Source organism: Pterocles gutturalis, unplaced genomic scaffold (genome assembly GCF_000699245.1).
Source record: "Pterocles gutturalis isolate BGI_N339 unplaced genomic scaffold, ASM69924v1 scaffold18169, whole genome shotgun sequence".
Classification (NCBI taxonomy): domain Eukaryota; kingdom Metazoa; phylum Chordata; class Aves; order Pterocliformes; family Pteroclidae; genus Pterocles; species Pterocles gutturalis.
In genome coordinates, this window is record NW_010133603.1 from 1 (window position 1) to 17,418 (window position 17,418).

Below are 17,418 nucleotides of genomic sequence, written 5' to 3' on the forward strand. Positions count from 1 at the left end.
ATATATTTATATATAATTTATATCAAAACTGATAGTACACAGTATAACTGGAAGAAGAATTGAACTTAAAAAGGATATGTTGAAAGAGGATGGAGTTTGTGAATGCAATAAATAAAGCCCCCTTCCCTCCCCACCCGCTCCCTTACCCCAAAAACAAAAAGTTGTAATGTTCATGGAAAATTGTGCACAGCAGATATTATAAAAAAGTAGATTCAGGAGCACATCCAATTATAAATGATTGTTAGGAAAATCATATAAAACAATGGAATACATAAAAGTGTCAAGAGTAATCGTTAGGGTGAGAAATTCCTTGGTGGCCAGATGCCCACGGCAAGCAGAAATTATCCTGGTTGCATCAGTAAGAGGTCGATGTCCGAGAAAGTGTGTGTTCAAGCACAGAAGAGGCTCTCCAGGATTTGAACAGCATATGGGCAGGTGGAGTGTTTGAATTTCATCCCCTGATTCATAGTTTCCACAACTCCATGTGCAATTTTCAGAAAGATTCGTCATTGACTGCTGACATGTCCCCCTTTGGCGTGGAGGAACGGGACGAGCCCTTGTCTGTGCTCTCAGAGCCTGAGCTGCTCTGATTCTGTTGTTCTGATCCTGCACTGGAGGTCACTGTAGAAGACGACGTGGAAGAGGAGCGAGTCTTTTCTTTAAAGTCTGTGATAATTACTGTGACATTACCCACTGTGACTGCCAACTGCTGCGCGGTACTTCTGTCCACATTTTTCAGTCTGGGTCTAAGACAAATGAGAAAACATTTATAAAAAGGATAAAAATAGATGAGAAAGGAAAAGGTTTATTAGAAAAAGCATCCGACAACGCACTCTGTGTGACTTGCCCTCCACTCGCCTGTGCAGATGGCAGTAACTGGGAGGAGAACTTAGGAAGCAGTAAGTGCTGCACAGAGAAGGATGAAGGTTGGACCTTCTGCTCCCTGCGACAGCCTGGGCTGCGAGGGCTGCAGCACCGCACTCAGCCCCTGAGGAAAGACCTGTCTTACAGAGCTCTGCAAGCGGTGCACTGCTGTGGACTTATCCAACTCAGCCAGAAAGGAGGACACTACAGCAGAGCCAAGAGGACAGGAGCCAGGCAGACCGAAGGATCACTCCCCAAGGGGCAGATGAAAGAGTTCTCTTATCTAAATTCACCATCTCATCATGTGCCCTGATGTTATGAGACAAGGCTGTGACTCTGCAATACAAAACCACATGAAAGCATTTGACCACGGCTCTTTCATTCACATATTGGAACTCTGCAGCTGCAAACAACACAGGCACTGGGACAACTTGGCTTCTCTTTCAACTGCTTTGAGCTTATACAAATCAGATGCTCAATCAGCCTATGTATAAAATCACTCAAAATGTTCCCTCTGGAACCAAGGCTATTGTAAATAAAATCCAGAATGTACAATGGTATTTCTTGCAGCTCTCTCTTTTGGTTAGGGGAAAAGGAAAAAAAAATTTGAAAGAATCAAAAACCACCAGAAAAGAACACAGTGGTATTTATAGCTCAGGATTATCTCAGTAATTTGCATGCTGTGCTATCATTCAATTAGTAATGCAGCTAATAAGGGTCTAGACTCTAGGAAGCCGAGATTCACGCACATTGCAGAGGCTGGTCCAAAGCTCTGATAAAACAAACCTTGGACACTCCTACAGCTACCAGCAAACTCCAAATCAGCTGCAGCTACTGCTGCCATTTACAGCTTTTACTCCTAATTAAGGGTCAGGCTTAAGCAGCGAACATTCCCAAAAGGGAAATTAAAAGGGAGAGTCTTTATACGTCAGTGAAAAATAGCTTGCTGAGAACTGCCTTATTCCAAGGGATGGAGGGAAGGTTAGTTTACTTTGGGATCAAGCTCCAGCTTTTAAACCAATCTGCTCTTCCTCCTCCTCATCTGCAGCACATGAGGCTAATACAGCCAAAACAAAACAAAAAAAAAAGAAAAAAAAAAGAAAAAAAAGAAGAAAAAAAGAGAAAAAAAAGAGGAAATCAAGCCATGCATACTCAATTGCTCCCAATGGTAAGCTAACAATGGGAAGGTCCTTAAGTAGTAGTTGTCCAAGTGGTATTCTAGAACTAGAGAGAAAAAAGTATTAAGGACAGGTGTACAGCTTCAAAACCAGAACAACTGTATTTCTCCAAACTTTTTTACCAAAAATAGTATTTTCCTATCTAACCTAGGAGGCTGCTTCAATTTTAACAAGTATACAAGAGAAGCACTTCTGACAGAAAATTCAATTAAAATACTGCTGTGCTGGGATAAGTCAGTAAAACCTCCAACCTGAAACAGCCTCGTCATTTAGTGACCAGCCTTTTCAAACCCGTAGCTGCACTTAGTGAATTCCCACAACAGACACACGCCCACGCGTATGCATTGCACATACGTGCTCGCAGGAGTTGGCAAATTCAAGACGTAACCACAGGCTAGATTAAATGATGTCACCTTGTTTGTGGGTAACAAGAAAGGGCAGCCAGCTCAGCAAGTTTTGGGGTTTCCATCGGCTTTCAGATAGCATCTCAGCAGAGGAAGGCTGCCCCCAAAGCATCGACAGCAAACACAGCAGCAAGTGTTCCCGGAAACATAGTACGCATACGTATTTTCCTCCCTAAGCCCCAAGTTCCTCTAGGAAACCCAGTTCTTCCTGTAATTTGCTTAGGTCATTTGATTTCTCTTGTACTCAGAAACAGCCAAAAACTGCTGGCCCAGCTACCGGAACAGACCTTACCGTCTCCACCTGACTACAGGGTTGAACATGAGTTCCTGCTATCACATGTCAAAAGCCAGCACCTGGCAGTCATATTTAGGGGGAAAAAAAAAATAAAGGAAGAAAGAAAGAAAGAAAGAAAAAAAGAAAGAAAGAAAGAAAGAAAGAAAGAAAAAATAAAAGGAAAAAAAAAAGTTCACATGGCAAAAGTTGCATTAAGTTCTGTCCAAAAAAGCTCTTGCTACCAGCAGCCTTTGAGATAAGCCATGCACCAAGCACCTGAAAAAAACTGCCCATGCATCTTTAAATGCCACAACAAGGTAACACGGAAGAAGGAGTAAGCAAGGCTGAGGTGCAGGACTGCTTCACAGTCCCACTCACAAACACTCTCAGTCTCAGTTTTAGAAATAAACTCCTCCAACCATTGCTGCAGGAGGTTTTAGGGGTCTTCCCTGTGCAAAGAGCGGATGAAGCACAGATGGAAACTTCCAGACAATCTCCTCAGCACATGCATACAATTTTTGCTTCCTAGAGAAGGCAAAAGGATTGTCCCATTCATGTTATTTTGCAAAATTAAACACCTTGATGCTTCATGTTTATAGCTAAAAAGGTTTATGGCCAAATAAGAAATATGTTTCAAAAACAATCAATTTGAAAGTATACAGGAAGGCATGGAATAAACGAAGATATTTTGTCAGAAACAGGCACAGTATCCAAGAAGTTCAAATAGGGTTTCTTAAAAATCCAGAGATTTTTAAAAGACAATTTACAACAAAACACTTAAGAAATCTGTGCATTAAAAAACCTGAACAGATAACTTGTGACTCCATAAAAACAAGATCCTTTAAAAAGACTCCTGACTGCACTCCTGAGGGCACTGAAATGCAAGAAAAGTTCCACTAAACTGAACACTTAAACTGTCTTTTTAAGAATTGAAGGAGATGATGTATCCCTTAAAAATAACCAGCTAGACCTGATACTATTAAGGATTAATGACAAATGAGAAAAGCTTGCCACAAAACATGGACTAAAAGACTCTCCAGTAGACAGAGTGACTCCTTTGATGAGCAAAACCAATTATCTGATGTATCTATCAATTTAATACGATGTCATTAGTCAAGTGCATCAAGTCTCTTGCACCAAGTCTCAAAATAAGTTCTATTTCAAAAAGAACAGGACAAAAATATAATTGCAATAAAGCTATATTCGTCCAATCATATTAGGAACGGACAATTTGATCTTTGGGGGCTGAGGGAGAGTTAACAGCAGTCCCTGCAAACAGCTCAGTCTTCTACCACAGCAAATTTCACACTGCCCTCGCTACGTTCAAGTGAGTTACTGTGTAAAGGATATTCACTCTTACTAAATATTTTCATGCTATTATTTAAAAACTTCCAAGACAGCAGTTTTCTGCAGTCATGTCTTGCCAACCTTAACGCTAACAGCAGTGTGAACCACATTTCCCATGTGCTTTACAGCTTTGCAGCTAACTAGTATTGCTCCAGTTCATGTCGCTTCACTATAAAATACTCATTACAGCACATTTTGAAAAGCGATGCAATTCTTATATAGACCACATAGGTAAAGCGCCCAGTTGAATTCTGCCTCTGGTAGACAAGTTCAATAATATAAAAACTGTTCTTTGATGTTGAATTTTTTATTTAAGAAATAGAGCACAAGATAACATTTAAAGAAAACAAGTATGGAGCATCACCGTAGGCCAGACTAGGAATAAACCTCTCTCTGCAGCCAGCTACTCATTTGAACCTTAGACAAATATGAAACCAACCATTCATACTTTTTGTTGTTAGCAAGATTCTAGCAAATCTGTTCATGCAGTCTTAATTACTGCATACTTGGAAAACACTTGGAAAATTATCTTGACAATAAAGTGACTGAATTACAGATAAGAACATAAAAAAAGGTAACCTTTGTTACTGCTACTGAGTGGTGATAAGAATTTGATAAAGACCACTATGACTGCTGGTTAACTTTCCCCCTCCACTGTGTTTTACAGCCAAAAGCATTACTGCCCAATTGACAATATGATTATTTTAGCACAGAAACAAAAACCAAGTGGGCAACAGAACAAGTATACCAATGCTTGAATCTGTCCTCACCAGCAGAGTGTTTGAGTGCTTACATATGGAAAAGGCTCATCGTCACTGATGGTCTTGCCATACTGGCAGACCCTGTGGGTTAGACAGTACTCTGTCAGTCCACCAAAAAAACCCAGTGTCTCCTATTTAACACAGTTCTCAGATACTGAGAGCTTAACTTAATACTAAAATTACCTTGAAGTGTGATTTGAGTCGCTGGTCTTCGTTGTAGTATTCCCAGACTGTATACTGTTTGCTTCGCTAGGAGGATCTTTCACAATATCCGACTTTGGTCTGTAAAAATTGGAGGGAAGAGTGAGAGTATGATGTTAGATTAACCACACAATAGATCAATGCACAGAACTACTGAAATCGCTCTGCATTTAATAGTTCATCCTTCAAACTTACTTAGTCTTCTTGTTAGTGTTCTTCTTTGTAACACTTGGACTAATTTCCTTCTCTTTGTCAGGTTTTTCTTTGTCTTGTTTTTCCACTTTCTCCTTCTTCTCCTTTTTAGGCGGTGGTGGGGTTGCATATTGCTGGGCAACTTGTTGTGCCACCAACTGAGAGTTTATTCTAGGTTTTCTATAATGACAATAAGAAGAGAGATCTACGGTCAATTTTACACTTTACCAAAAGCAGCATAAAGCTTTATTTCAGCAACTAGGGAAGAATACTTCACTCACAAAGAACCAAATGGATATCCTTATTTAATGTGAAGTACTGCTGCTACCAAACAAGACAGAAGTTTTAAAATTAGGAAATACTCCAAAACTACTGTTTCATCAGTTCTTAGCCTCATTCCAACATTCTTAAATATACTGTTCCTTTTCTTCCATCCATGTCATGAAATCACAGCCAACTTGGGGGGGAACAACAGTGAAAAAGCAGCCTTCAAGAAGCTGCCAGCCATGCACTGCGGCTACACTTTATGAGAAGGAACAGAGAAAGTGATAAAAATAACTTTCCTGATAAACATCATCTCCTTCCTATATTTCCATTTAATTTTTCTGAGGCAGCAAACCTCACACAAACAAAGAACAAGAGAAGGTAACTGAGATGACGTTGTCGTGAGGGCCAGGACCGCAGCTCACTGGCAGGAGCACAGAAAACAAGCGGGCATTCACAGGGGATCGGCCGTGCCAGCCTCCGACACACCATCCTCACACCATTGTCTGCAGTCCCCACTGGTGCTTGGACAAAACACACAAACTGTGTTTCAAAGACTATTTCAATTTCAAATTATGATTTATTTAAAAAAAAAAAAGCTTAGCACGTAACCAGTACCTTACTGGTCTTCAAACTCTCACACTCATCCCCCCTCAGCTTAACAACTCCAGACCTCTCCCTCCTAGCCTGGCATATCACAGAGTAGTTTTTACGCTGAATACTCTGACTATTCATGATTGTTTTGGCCCCTCCAACATACCAGAAAGATCTAGGCTCCCTGTGTCCACACAGCTTGTGGGAGGGAGGAAGAGAAAACCAGGTTATGAACTCCATTAGTCATCCATTATGACCTAAATACTAATTGCAACAGTTGCTAATGCTTGTCCATAGCTGTTGGTCACAAATATGATTCAGATTTTCGTCACAGACCAGACAACAACAGATCGCCAATGAAAGCAGTATGCAATTATCATTAAGTCCATAACAGGAACATGGTAACCCAAGGGTTTCTGCTGCAGAGCTCCGTACCCGCACACAGTTTTTACTACAACATCTAGAGAGATTTTAAGAAGCTACTTAGTGGTTTCATGCATTTAAAAAAAAAAAACAGAAACGTACAAAATACTAATTGCTCACATGTAACATCCGCATTTAGAGATGATACAGACAACAGAACACCCAGAAAAGTTCTAGTCCTTTTAACAGGAAAATCCAGCTATCTAAAAAGCCTCTCTTCTTGCTGTTTTTCTGTATAATGGTACCAAGATGCTCTTATCAAAGCCAGATATACCCAAACATTTCATTTCACTACCACAGCTTATTATAAGGTCTATGCAACAGGTTGCAATCAGGCCCCTCACCCATCTCAATACCACTGGCATTTGGATTTTCCACCCAACACAGAAACTATAACTAATTTTATGCTACAACCTGTGTACATTTCTGAGCAAACAAAGTTGATCTGGTCTTCAACCTTAAATAACTATGATGCTGAAACATTCTGCAGATCAGATTAAGCAGTTGCCTGTTCCACAGAACAGTGAAGCTACTTAGCAACCTTGCATTTAAAATACCGTATACAGCAATTTGTCTGTATGACTGAGAATGAACACGTAAGAAAGAGTGTTTTGGTTACATGGAAAAGATTTTCAGATTGATGCAACCACACTAAAAGCTGACAACAGTAGCTTGTGTCAAGGAATCTGCTAACCGCCTACTCAAAAAAAAACAAAACAAAACAAAACACCCAAACCAAAACGTCAAGAAATCTTCAAAGAGAGGGCAGATACCATCTCCCTGCAGGATTATACATGATCAACCTCACTGCTTGAAGCTGCCACTCGTGCCCAGACTTACAGTTATTTGCTGTTTACACAAGCAGCTAAGTCAGAAACTCAAGCCATTCATGGGAAATCCCAATTCAAGAATCTGAGAGCACCTTCAAAGTTCTTTCTACTTTCAACAACTTTGATGTGTCCGAGATGTTATTTCCGTGCCTCACGTCCAACCTCCGCAGCTACTGAGCTGCTGTTCCTGTTGCAAGAGTGCTGCACTGCTTGAAAGAAGATACAAATTTTAAAATAGAAACTTCAACTGAACAACAATAAAAAATTCATCATGAAGTCACAATGCATTTCCCCTAGAGAAGGCTGGAATCCAAAAAAGACCAGCCTTAAAGTGCTCCTGCTGAGACACTTCACCCCATGCTCTCCCACTCCTTATCTGTGCCCGTCACAGCACAGTACATTTATTAAGTTTTATCATTTTCTGGCCAACCACTGACATAACCAGCACAACTTCTCCAAATCCCACATTTGCATGTTCCTTCTTACACACCAGGATGGCTCGCTGGTGAGGGCAAACCCCAACCTGAAAGCGAAGAGAGCAGGCAGCCGTGTGCGCAGGCAGGGCACCTGCGGGACGGGGCCAGCCCTGCTGATGAGGTTTCTCCTGCCACACGGAGGAAGGGAGCAGAAAGCTGATGTGAACTTGGTCAACAACGAGCACATTCCAAGATCCGCTGTACTAGAATAACAGATTTAAAAAAAAATAATAATGCAAATATCTAATAGCTTTCCAGTTCCTAATTTGGCCATTTTACTTGCATCAGCAGCAAGCTTAGGAAAGTTAAAAAACAGGTAAGCTAAGCAACTGGCATACTAATACTACTAATAATAGGAGCAATAAAATCCTCCAAATAAGGCCCACACTGCCGCTACAGCCAGGACACACTGGTTACAAGCCCTTTACAAAAAGGCCAAGCAAAGCAAGTAGAGCAGCACATTTTTAACCACAGCAAACTATAACCATAGTAACCACAATCGAGTAAAGCAGCTGCAATATCCAAAACTTGCTCCAAGTTCCCCGCCTACCAAAAACAGACTTCTAGGGCTAATGTTGATCTAATCTAGCACCGACCTTCCCCCCAGACACCACTCCTGCCTCTACAGCCATCCCTGCCCTATCCCAGTCACGCTGTCCGTTGAAGCAGCCACCTTCTTCGTGAGTGTTGTGAGCTCTTCTCCAGCTGTGGCACCAGGTAGCTTGCATGGCCTTCTAGAAATAAACAAAAGCACTAATGCAATAATACTTTGCAGTGGATACTAGTATTCTTCCCTTTCAGAATTGAACAAGGAAAGGGAAAAAAATATCAGTGGAGAGAAACAAGTCTCATTCCCACTTGGGCTACAATGATTTAACATGCTCTCGCTCCTTCTGCAGAATGTGGGAGTCGTAAAAAGATCCTTTTTCTTTTTCTGTTTTTGAACACTACACGGTGTCCGAGTCTCCCTGCCCCTAATTTTGTTTCAACTGGCCTTTTAATGATTTTTTTTTTTGCAATCTCCAAAAGGGAATGCTTCAACCGAAATACACCACTATTATATTAAAATAAGTTATCACTTGAGGAGAATAACCTGAATAGAAAGTTGAAAAAAATTCTAAATTTTTTGTAAGAATAAACAGCCACAGAAACAAGTACTAACCATTTTTACCCTCGCATTATCTCATCAGCTTACTTTCTGTAATGTTTCATATAAAATGTTTCATATAAACAAAGAATACATCTAAGTGACAAAACTCAAACCCCAATGCAGATGTGCATTTTCCGTATCTGTTCCCCGGTCTGTGCCTGGTCCCCTCTGACACCAGCGGTGCCCAACGTCTGCTACAAGAGATTCTGCTTTATTCCCCCCCACCTGTGTCCCTACAAATGGAAGTGTGCTATTACACCTTGGTGGCCACCACTGCTTACATCTGCTCTGCAACTAGTACCAGGCGAGTACTTTCAAAAACAGAGAAGCCAGTACCATGCAATAACACATGCCACCAGATAATGCCAACAGATGGAACATTCTAAGAACAAATTTTTAATACAAGTATCTGAAATAGGTACTTTTTCTTCTACCTGAACATTAAACTAAAGTCATGCTTTGCTTGGACAATTTTTCCCCTAATTTAAGCGACAGCCTGGGTAAGGCCTCAACCATCAAGATCCAACACTGATGGGACAAACAACTGAACATTATCCTTTCTCTTTTTTCAACAGAAAGAGGATTGTCTTCTCCCGCTGTAAAACTAGGAGCAATTAGACTAAATCAAACTGTGCTTTCAAAGTTACATTGAGCTAAATAAATTGTTTCACATTAGCTAAACTGTAATTTACATTGTAGGAGCAGATATTTGCACAACAATTCATAATCTTTGCAGCAAGGTCATGTTAATCCATGAAAAAGCTGAAATATATTTGTCTATTCTGAGCATGGTTTTGGTCAACTTCCATAAATGATGCACACAAATATTCTTACTACCTTTTAGTAACAGACCTGCACATACAACACTGACGCCCAAGAGTTCTGCGGCTCTGCTCCTAATCCCTGCAACTGGCCTTAGGAGCAGAGCAGCACAAATCACCGCACATCCAACACATGGTAGTTACTTGGACCTGGATTTCAACAGGGATATAGAAGGATAAGTTACACCATGTTTTTTTCACGTGACCCTAATTTCTCTATCTGTTTGGGATTTCTCTGGTCCCGCTGCCTTGAGAAAAGGCAAGTCACCCACCTCCTGCATACCCACAGCAACCTTGAGGGACTTGGCAATCCCTAGAAATGTGGATCTAATTACAACTGCTCTTACTTTCCTACAGCTATGTTATCAGAAGAATGAAAGTGGCATCAAGTGGGATTTCAGAGTCAAAAGCCTCATGTAACATGAAGTACTGAGGATTTGGATAATTTCATGCTGTTCTGGCTTTGATGCAAGCAGCGATATCTGCAGACCTCTGCACGGCTTGCCGTTTCTTTGAGAAAATGTGTTTCATACGCTCTGCAGTGTGAAGTACACGATTATTTTAATAATCCTAGTCACACACGAACATGTCTTTGCTCAAAGAAAAACAAGAAAACAAGACAAAGTATTTACATGTTTATAAAACAGTGTCAAAACAATACTACAATAAGCATACTGCTGAGCAATACTGTAAAGCAAGGTTAGAAACTAACCCATGAATACAAAAAAAACCCCACAAACATCTCCTTAAAATAATTTTACATCCAGAAGCACCAAAGCTTTGCAAAAATTAACATGACAGGATGAGCACTCATTCTTGCACGCATGTTTTCCATCCCATTTCTGATGACCACATGGTCCTTTTAAGCAACAAGAAAAAGGATGAATGGACAAGTGGTCCTTAGTGTACAACTGCACAGCAGTATGGAAGCTGCATACATTTATCTGAGAAGTTCTCCATGTAATATGAGACCACAAGGCAATGACAAAAACAGTAGAAGATTAGTAGGACAAACAGCAAGAAATATGGGATTGAGCAGTATTTTGTTGAAAGAACAGAATTTTCCTTAAGCACTGTTGTGGCAACGCTGTGTTTTTATTTGGAAGGTAGATGTTTCAAAATAAAGAAGTTAATCTAAGGAACATCCACTTCTGGACTGCAGGTTTTGCTTTTTCAGAGCATTGCCAGCAGGAAACAGTATTTGCTACTAACTTCATACAGAAGGGCACAGCAATGTGTTTGAAAGACTTCGAGTGTTAAGGCTGAACATTTTGGAAAAAATGTAAAAGAAAGTAACAGCTTCACACAAACAAAACAATTGTTCGTCAAAACATAAATTAAGTACATTGAAAAAATGCACAGCTACCTCCAGAAAGTCTCCAACAAACTGTTCAACGTCCTCCTTGACCATTTAGCCTGCTGCTGCCTCCCATCTCCTTGGAAGAGGGAATGTAGAGATAAAGGAGCCTCAGCTTTACAACAACTATTCCTGGCCAGGACAACAAACCTTGAGCTGTTCAGATTTCAGAAGAGTATTTTAAACTTCATGTTTGTCCACCAGAAGTTTTTAGACTTCAGGTCATTTCTCACAGTTTGAATACCTCCCACAACATTTATGTTCCTAAAAAGCTCAAAATTATCAGCAGTAGTTAATATTTAGTGGTCTCACAAAGCTGCCAGCTCCCCTGCCTTTTAGGGTGAAACCCTGCTTTTCTTCAACTTTTTTTCCCCTCTTCCCTTTTTTTAAATTAAATTAGGAATGATAAAGTTATAAAATTAAATGCAAGCTGCCACCTCCCTTTACACAACGCAACAGGCATTTCTCTTTGCTGTAAACCAGCCAGTCACTGACTCTGTACTACCCCAGGGTATCTGAAGCTCTTTAAACAATGCCTGTAAAAAGAATACTCAATTCTTAATTGTTACAGGAGCCTTAGCATTGCTTATTTTTAATTATTTGGGTGTATTTACAAATCAAAGTATATAAATCAGAGTTTTATTCACAGAGTTGCCACTGCACAGACTCTGTAGCTCACGTTTCCGGTTTTTTTTTTAGTGAAAATATGCTAAAAAATACAAATTCAGTACTAAGAATTCCACAATTGATCTATGAAACTATTTCAGTATGACTGCTCAATAGCATAGTGTAATAGGTTTTTCAATATTTTTACAGTTCTGTTTTAATATACATTGTTTCCTACAATCCCATTACAAAATAGTCTAAGGTTGGGGCTGTAAGATGTTTTTGGAAGCAGTTTGACCAGAATTTTGCTATCCTGAACCTGAGTAGTCACATAATTTCTCAAAATACCCATTCTAATACAGTACAGAACTGAAAACTGCAGATATCGTTTGCAGGCACTACCACAAATCCAAACGCGAAAGCAAAATGGGATCATTCACCTCATATCAAATTAAGAAAGAAATATCTTACGTGGTGCTCCGTGCACAGCCAGACTTAGGACCTGGTAGCCACCAGCAAGAAAGGAGCCCCAAGGTGGAGAATGGGGCTATTTGGGAATTTGTTGGAAAATTTTCAGTGGAAAATCACCACTGTTTCCACTTTTCCAAGTACACAAACTTGCAGAAAACTTATCGGTTTGTGGTGGTTTGGGTTTTTTGGGGGTTTTTTCTTGTTTTTGTTTTGGGTTTTTTTCCCCCCCTAGGGAATTTATTTGGTTACCAATAATTTTAGTCTTAGGTTGCAAGTGCTGCACAAGCTTCATTTCTAGAAACTTATTGCCACCACCCTCCTCATGCTATTGACCCATCTGCTGATCCACTTGGAGCTTCAGGTTAATCCATCACTGAAAATTCAGATCAGTAATTCAGCAGCTTGCAGACTGAAACAGTATAAGTTGTGCAGTTGCTTCTGGCATTTTTATCTACAGACACACCTTACAGCAAAATGGCAAAATACAAAATGTTCCAAGATTTACAAAAACTTACAAGATTGTTACGGAAAATTCACTGATCACAGCACAAAATTTACATGCCTACTACCACCAGAACAATGACAAAACTATGGTGATTTTACCTGCTCGTCAAAAATTTGAAAACAGTTCCTAAAGTTGGCAGCAATGAAGATGTGTATAATAAAATACAACAAAACCAATTACTTAAATACTTCTTCCTATTTGACTGTTTATTAAGCTACGCATAATCCTCAGGAAAGCGAACAGGCTCAAAATTTCCTGTTGAGTAACAAGGTGCAGTTGCCAGCATGAGGGTATAAATGAGTCTGATGAAAGTTTAACATTTAGATTCTTCAAAGCAATTGCTCATGGTTATTGCATCATAAATTAAAATAATGAAAATCTGAGGAAATAGTTTTAGTAACTCTGAAGCTAAAAACTAGGAATACTAGGAATATAAAAGTGCTTTATCACTGCTGCTAATATATATATATATTTCTGTTTCAGACACTGGAATACTGAGTAATAATAGAAATTGTCATGTATACACCATTCTTTAATCCAGTTTGACATGTCCCATCTGGGAGCATCTGCCTCCAGGTTTTGGGATACTTAAGCTTCATGCTTCAGAAATCACAGCAGGAAAGAGACCAAGCTTGGAAAACAAGCAGGAAAAAGCAGAGATGCTGATAAAATGAGGTCCTTACCAAAAAAGAGACTTCCGTTAAATGCTGAAGTTGATCCCCCTCCCCAGAAGTTGGTACTAAAACTAAAAAGTAAAATACACTTCAAAAGCATTCTTCTTAAAGTATGCTATTGGGTAAGCACAAAGAATAACCCATACTTTTGAGGAAGATAAGTTATGAGACCATTCTCTCTTTAAACATGCTCAAGCATCTCCAAATTTGAATATGAGACATACAATGCCTAATAATGAAGCACCACATACAATACCATTCTAAAGAAGTTGTCAATATATTTGGGTTTTTTTAAGAAAATAGTCTAATGTCTGCAAAACAAATCAACACTTAAATAACAGGTCTAAATCACCACCTGTTGTATAGTTGTATAGCTAAAGTTGAATGAGATTTTAAGGTTTTGAAGCTACACATCAATATCATTGGTCCAAAATTTTTGTTTTGACAACACACTTCCAACTTCAATAACTTTTATTAGCAAATAGAAGGCAAATTTTAACTTCGAAACAAGGTAAATTTCTATAAATTTGGAGACTGAAATTTTAAAACTTAGAGCCTAAGTATTAAAATCAGCTCTGATGCTGAGATGAAGAGTCTTTTTCTTTGCAATCACTGTCACCTTTTCAAACACTGTCCTAAGATCAGTACCGACAGGACTGAAACAGCCTCCGAACCTGTGAGCTGTGGTCACTAGCAAGAACTACATAACACAGAATTACACTTGTTCATAATGCTTAAATTTACACAATACTTACTCTTTGAGAAACAGAGATACCTAACTGGCAGACAGAGAACCAGAATAGCTTTGCTTAAAAACAAAGTAGAATCTTCTGAGTAACTCTTTTGCGGAGACCCCTGCCAATGCAGGGCTGTGCTGGTTTAGCAGAGAAGAATTTCACGGTGCTTGCGTGACACTGGAACACTGCACATTTAGAAAAAAAGACTTCTCTATGATTTACCAACCAGGCTAAGTTCACACAGAAGCAAAATGAGAAATTACCAATTCTACAACAGATGCTGAATAGTCTCAATAGGCCCTAAATCTCTAGAGATGCCATTAAAAAAAAAAAAAAAAAAAAAGGGCAGCCAATTGAGCAAGGCAGTAATTTTAATTCAGCTACATCAGAAACTGCAGGCTTTATCTAAAAGACAGAAAAAGCCTCCTTTTTATTAAAAAAAAAAAATTACACACACATCTATGATAGGATTTCCTTTCCTATGAAAGCGACATTTCAAGAGTCCTTGAACAACCAGGAACAGAGCTTCGCAGACAAATCTCCAGCCTGCAGCACCGATGCAATTTAAGAGACATACCAGGGCTGCTGCAACGTGGAGCAGCTGCAGCTCCACTGCTCCCAGGGAAGCCAGCACAGCACCAGGCAGCATGTACCCACTGGTACCAGTAAGTGGTACCCCACCTACTCCTTCACACCTCTGTCCCAGTACAACCTGCAGTGAAACAGTCACTGTCAACGGTTTAAGAGGAAACCTTACTGTTTAGGAAATCAGTTTGCTTTCCCAAACACAAGACATAAAAGACACTGAAGGATGATGAGGCAGCAGGTAGATGGGTTTTCAAAGGCTGTCACGTGCGCAGAGGAGCTTTTCCCCTCGCCATTGTGTCCTCTGAACACAATCTGATAACTGAACACAGATCTACAAGTGACATTTTGGGGTGTCCGGCTCCATCCTGGCAGCACCACGTGCAGCAATCCTGCCTGTGCATACACTGCTGCCCAGGAAAGCCAGAGAAGCCAGGCACTGGGCTACTGACGAGAGCTTGCTGTTCAAGTACCATGGGAACAACACAGCCACAGAGCACAGAAACTTTTGCTTTCAGAATTGTTACTCCTAGGCATAAGGAACTGACACAGATAGTTTAAAAATTTGCCAGGAAATAATATTACAAAACTCAGTTCAGAAGCTCTTCCTCCCCCTAACTAGAAAGCCTCACAAGAATCCTACTTAGTAAACTGTTGGTTCCCTACTTGGAGTACCAGTGCGAGTTATCTGTGTGTGCCTAGCACACTGCAGGATAAAGAAACTCAACTACCTTTATAAACAAAACTAGCAGAGCGTGCTATCCTACAGAACAAAAAGTCAAGAAAAATTAATTCAAACAACAGACATTTCCAAGTCCTCTGCAAGCCAGCTTCTGATCTGCAGATAACAATGATAATGACTTGTCCAGACAATAGTATCATTTCTAAAGAAAGTTCTCAGATAAGGTAATCTTGAACCTAAAATGCTAATTTCATTGTATTCTGCCCTGTCGTAATGCTGTTATCATCCTGATGACTACTATTTTGCCGTTTTGCATACACCCACATGGCTCCCGTTTATCTGTATACACACATGCACAACCAAAATCCTGGATTGCCATCATGCTGGTGCAAGCCTCAAGGAGGGAAAGGTGGCAAATTCAGTTAAAAGTTCACGGGTTTTTTTTAATTTTTCAAAACAATTCAAGTGCTCCATCCTAAAGAAGTGGCTAGTCTCACTGAAAACTACCAGTTATGCTGTGAACCTGCGCCAGCTGCAAATCACTCCAACGGCCCTGGCACCATCATTTAAAGTCATTTTCCATTTAAAGAGTCTCCCATCAGCACCAGCACAGCCTTTCATTACCCATCCCACTTAATACCCACAATCTCTCCACAGCTCACTCGCTCGGTCTCCACTGACCAAGCAGCACACGGAGACTGATGTGCGGATTATTGGATTCCTAATGCCTTCTCTCCCCGCTGGCTGCGCGCTTGGCAGCCTGCCTGACCTGCAACACGTGTGGCTTTGTCAGCCTAATGCACTGTGTCATCTGGAGAGGCTCGGGACGAAGCAGGACCCAGCGGCATCCGCGTAGCAATGGCCAATGGCTCCCAAAACTTCCAGCTACTACACTTCTCAGCAGTGGCGGAGAAAAAGGTACAAACGTTGAGTATCTGGGTGTTTGCCACCGCTTGCTCTCTGGGAGGCAAAAACGCAAGGTAACAGCAACAACATTCAGCACAATCCTTTAACCGAAGGCTGGAGGGTCAACCCAGGGCTTTCCTATACAGAACATCCATCCTCACCTGATCGTTATCTTGCAGTGACTCAAAATCTGCACAAAAAGATTCTGGATTTGAGTAACTTTTTTTTTTCTTTCTTCACGTAACCCACCTTCTGTTAACTAAAGAATGACAGTGAAAATTCAGAGATACAGGCTCAAAAATGAGTTGTGACCAAGTCACTTGCCACTCATCAGTTTGAGAGGTTGCTGTTAAATTGCACCTATGCCCAGCATTTAGTCAGGGCAGAAAGAAATAAGGCTTGAGCATTTTTTCCTATATAAAAGATATACTGAGACATTTTCAAGTGTGAGGCAATACATCAGCCCTGTAAACCCCACTGTAAATTCTTACAAGGTGAATGTACAAAAGGAAATACCACACAATGTGCAAATATCAAATAAATGCAAATTTAACATCATGCCTAACAAAAAAGTGCAATGAAAGTGAAACTGGTTTGTAGATGAATGAAATACAGAAGCTGGCAGATATCTCACTTGGAAATAGAAGAAAAGAATACCCAAAATACAGATGAAGTTTCACTTCCTCTATGTAACAAAATACAACAGAAAGCTCAAGCACACCACATGGCACTTCCTCTACAACCTCCTCAGACACCACTCACTGTCCGTACACACCAAGATTTTCTTATCTAATGTCAGATTACAGATTTTTTGTGAATTATCACCTATGCAGAGAAAGATAAAAGATTACCAACTACGTAACTAAACAGAAGGATTTTTAGACAACATACTATAAACCTGTTTTTCTGCTAATGAGCACGTACTAATTATTTTCTAATAATAAACACAATAACAACTAAAGGAAAGTCTTGAAAAGCACCTCTAAGCAGTCAGACTGTGTTGGGTTTGGCTCTGGTTTAAGCATATCATCCAGCTCTCAGCACCCCAACACCCAGGCACCTCAGCCTTGGGTGTAATTATCAAGACACCCCTCGGTTAGGTTTATTTCCTTTCCC

At 40.2% G+C, this 17,418-nt stretch overlaps 1 protein-coding gene across 1 annotated transcript in view; it reads right to left on the reverse strand.

Annotated features, from left to right (window-relative positions):
- Positions 1 to 119: 119 nt before the first annotated feature.
- LOC104467508 (RING1 and YY1-binding protein-like) overlaps positions 120 to 17,418 on the reverse strand; it is a 38,585-nt gene continuing 21,286 nt past the window's right edge. Inside the window, 3 exon segments of the mRNA XM_010081300.1 lie at positions 120 to 746; positions 5,012 to 5,110; positions 5,225 to 5,401. Of these exon segments, the coding sequence (XP_010079602.1) occupies positions 494 to 746; positions 5,012 to 5,110; positions 5,225 to 5,401 (529 nt within the window). The 3' untranslated portion in view covers positions 120 to 493.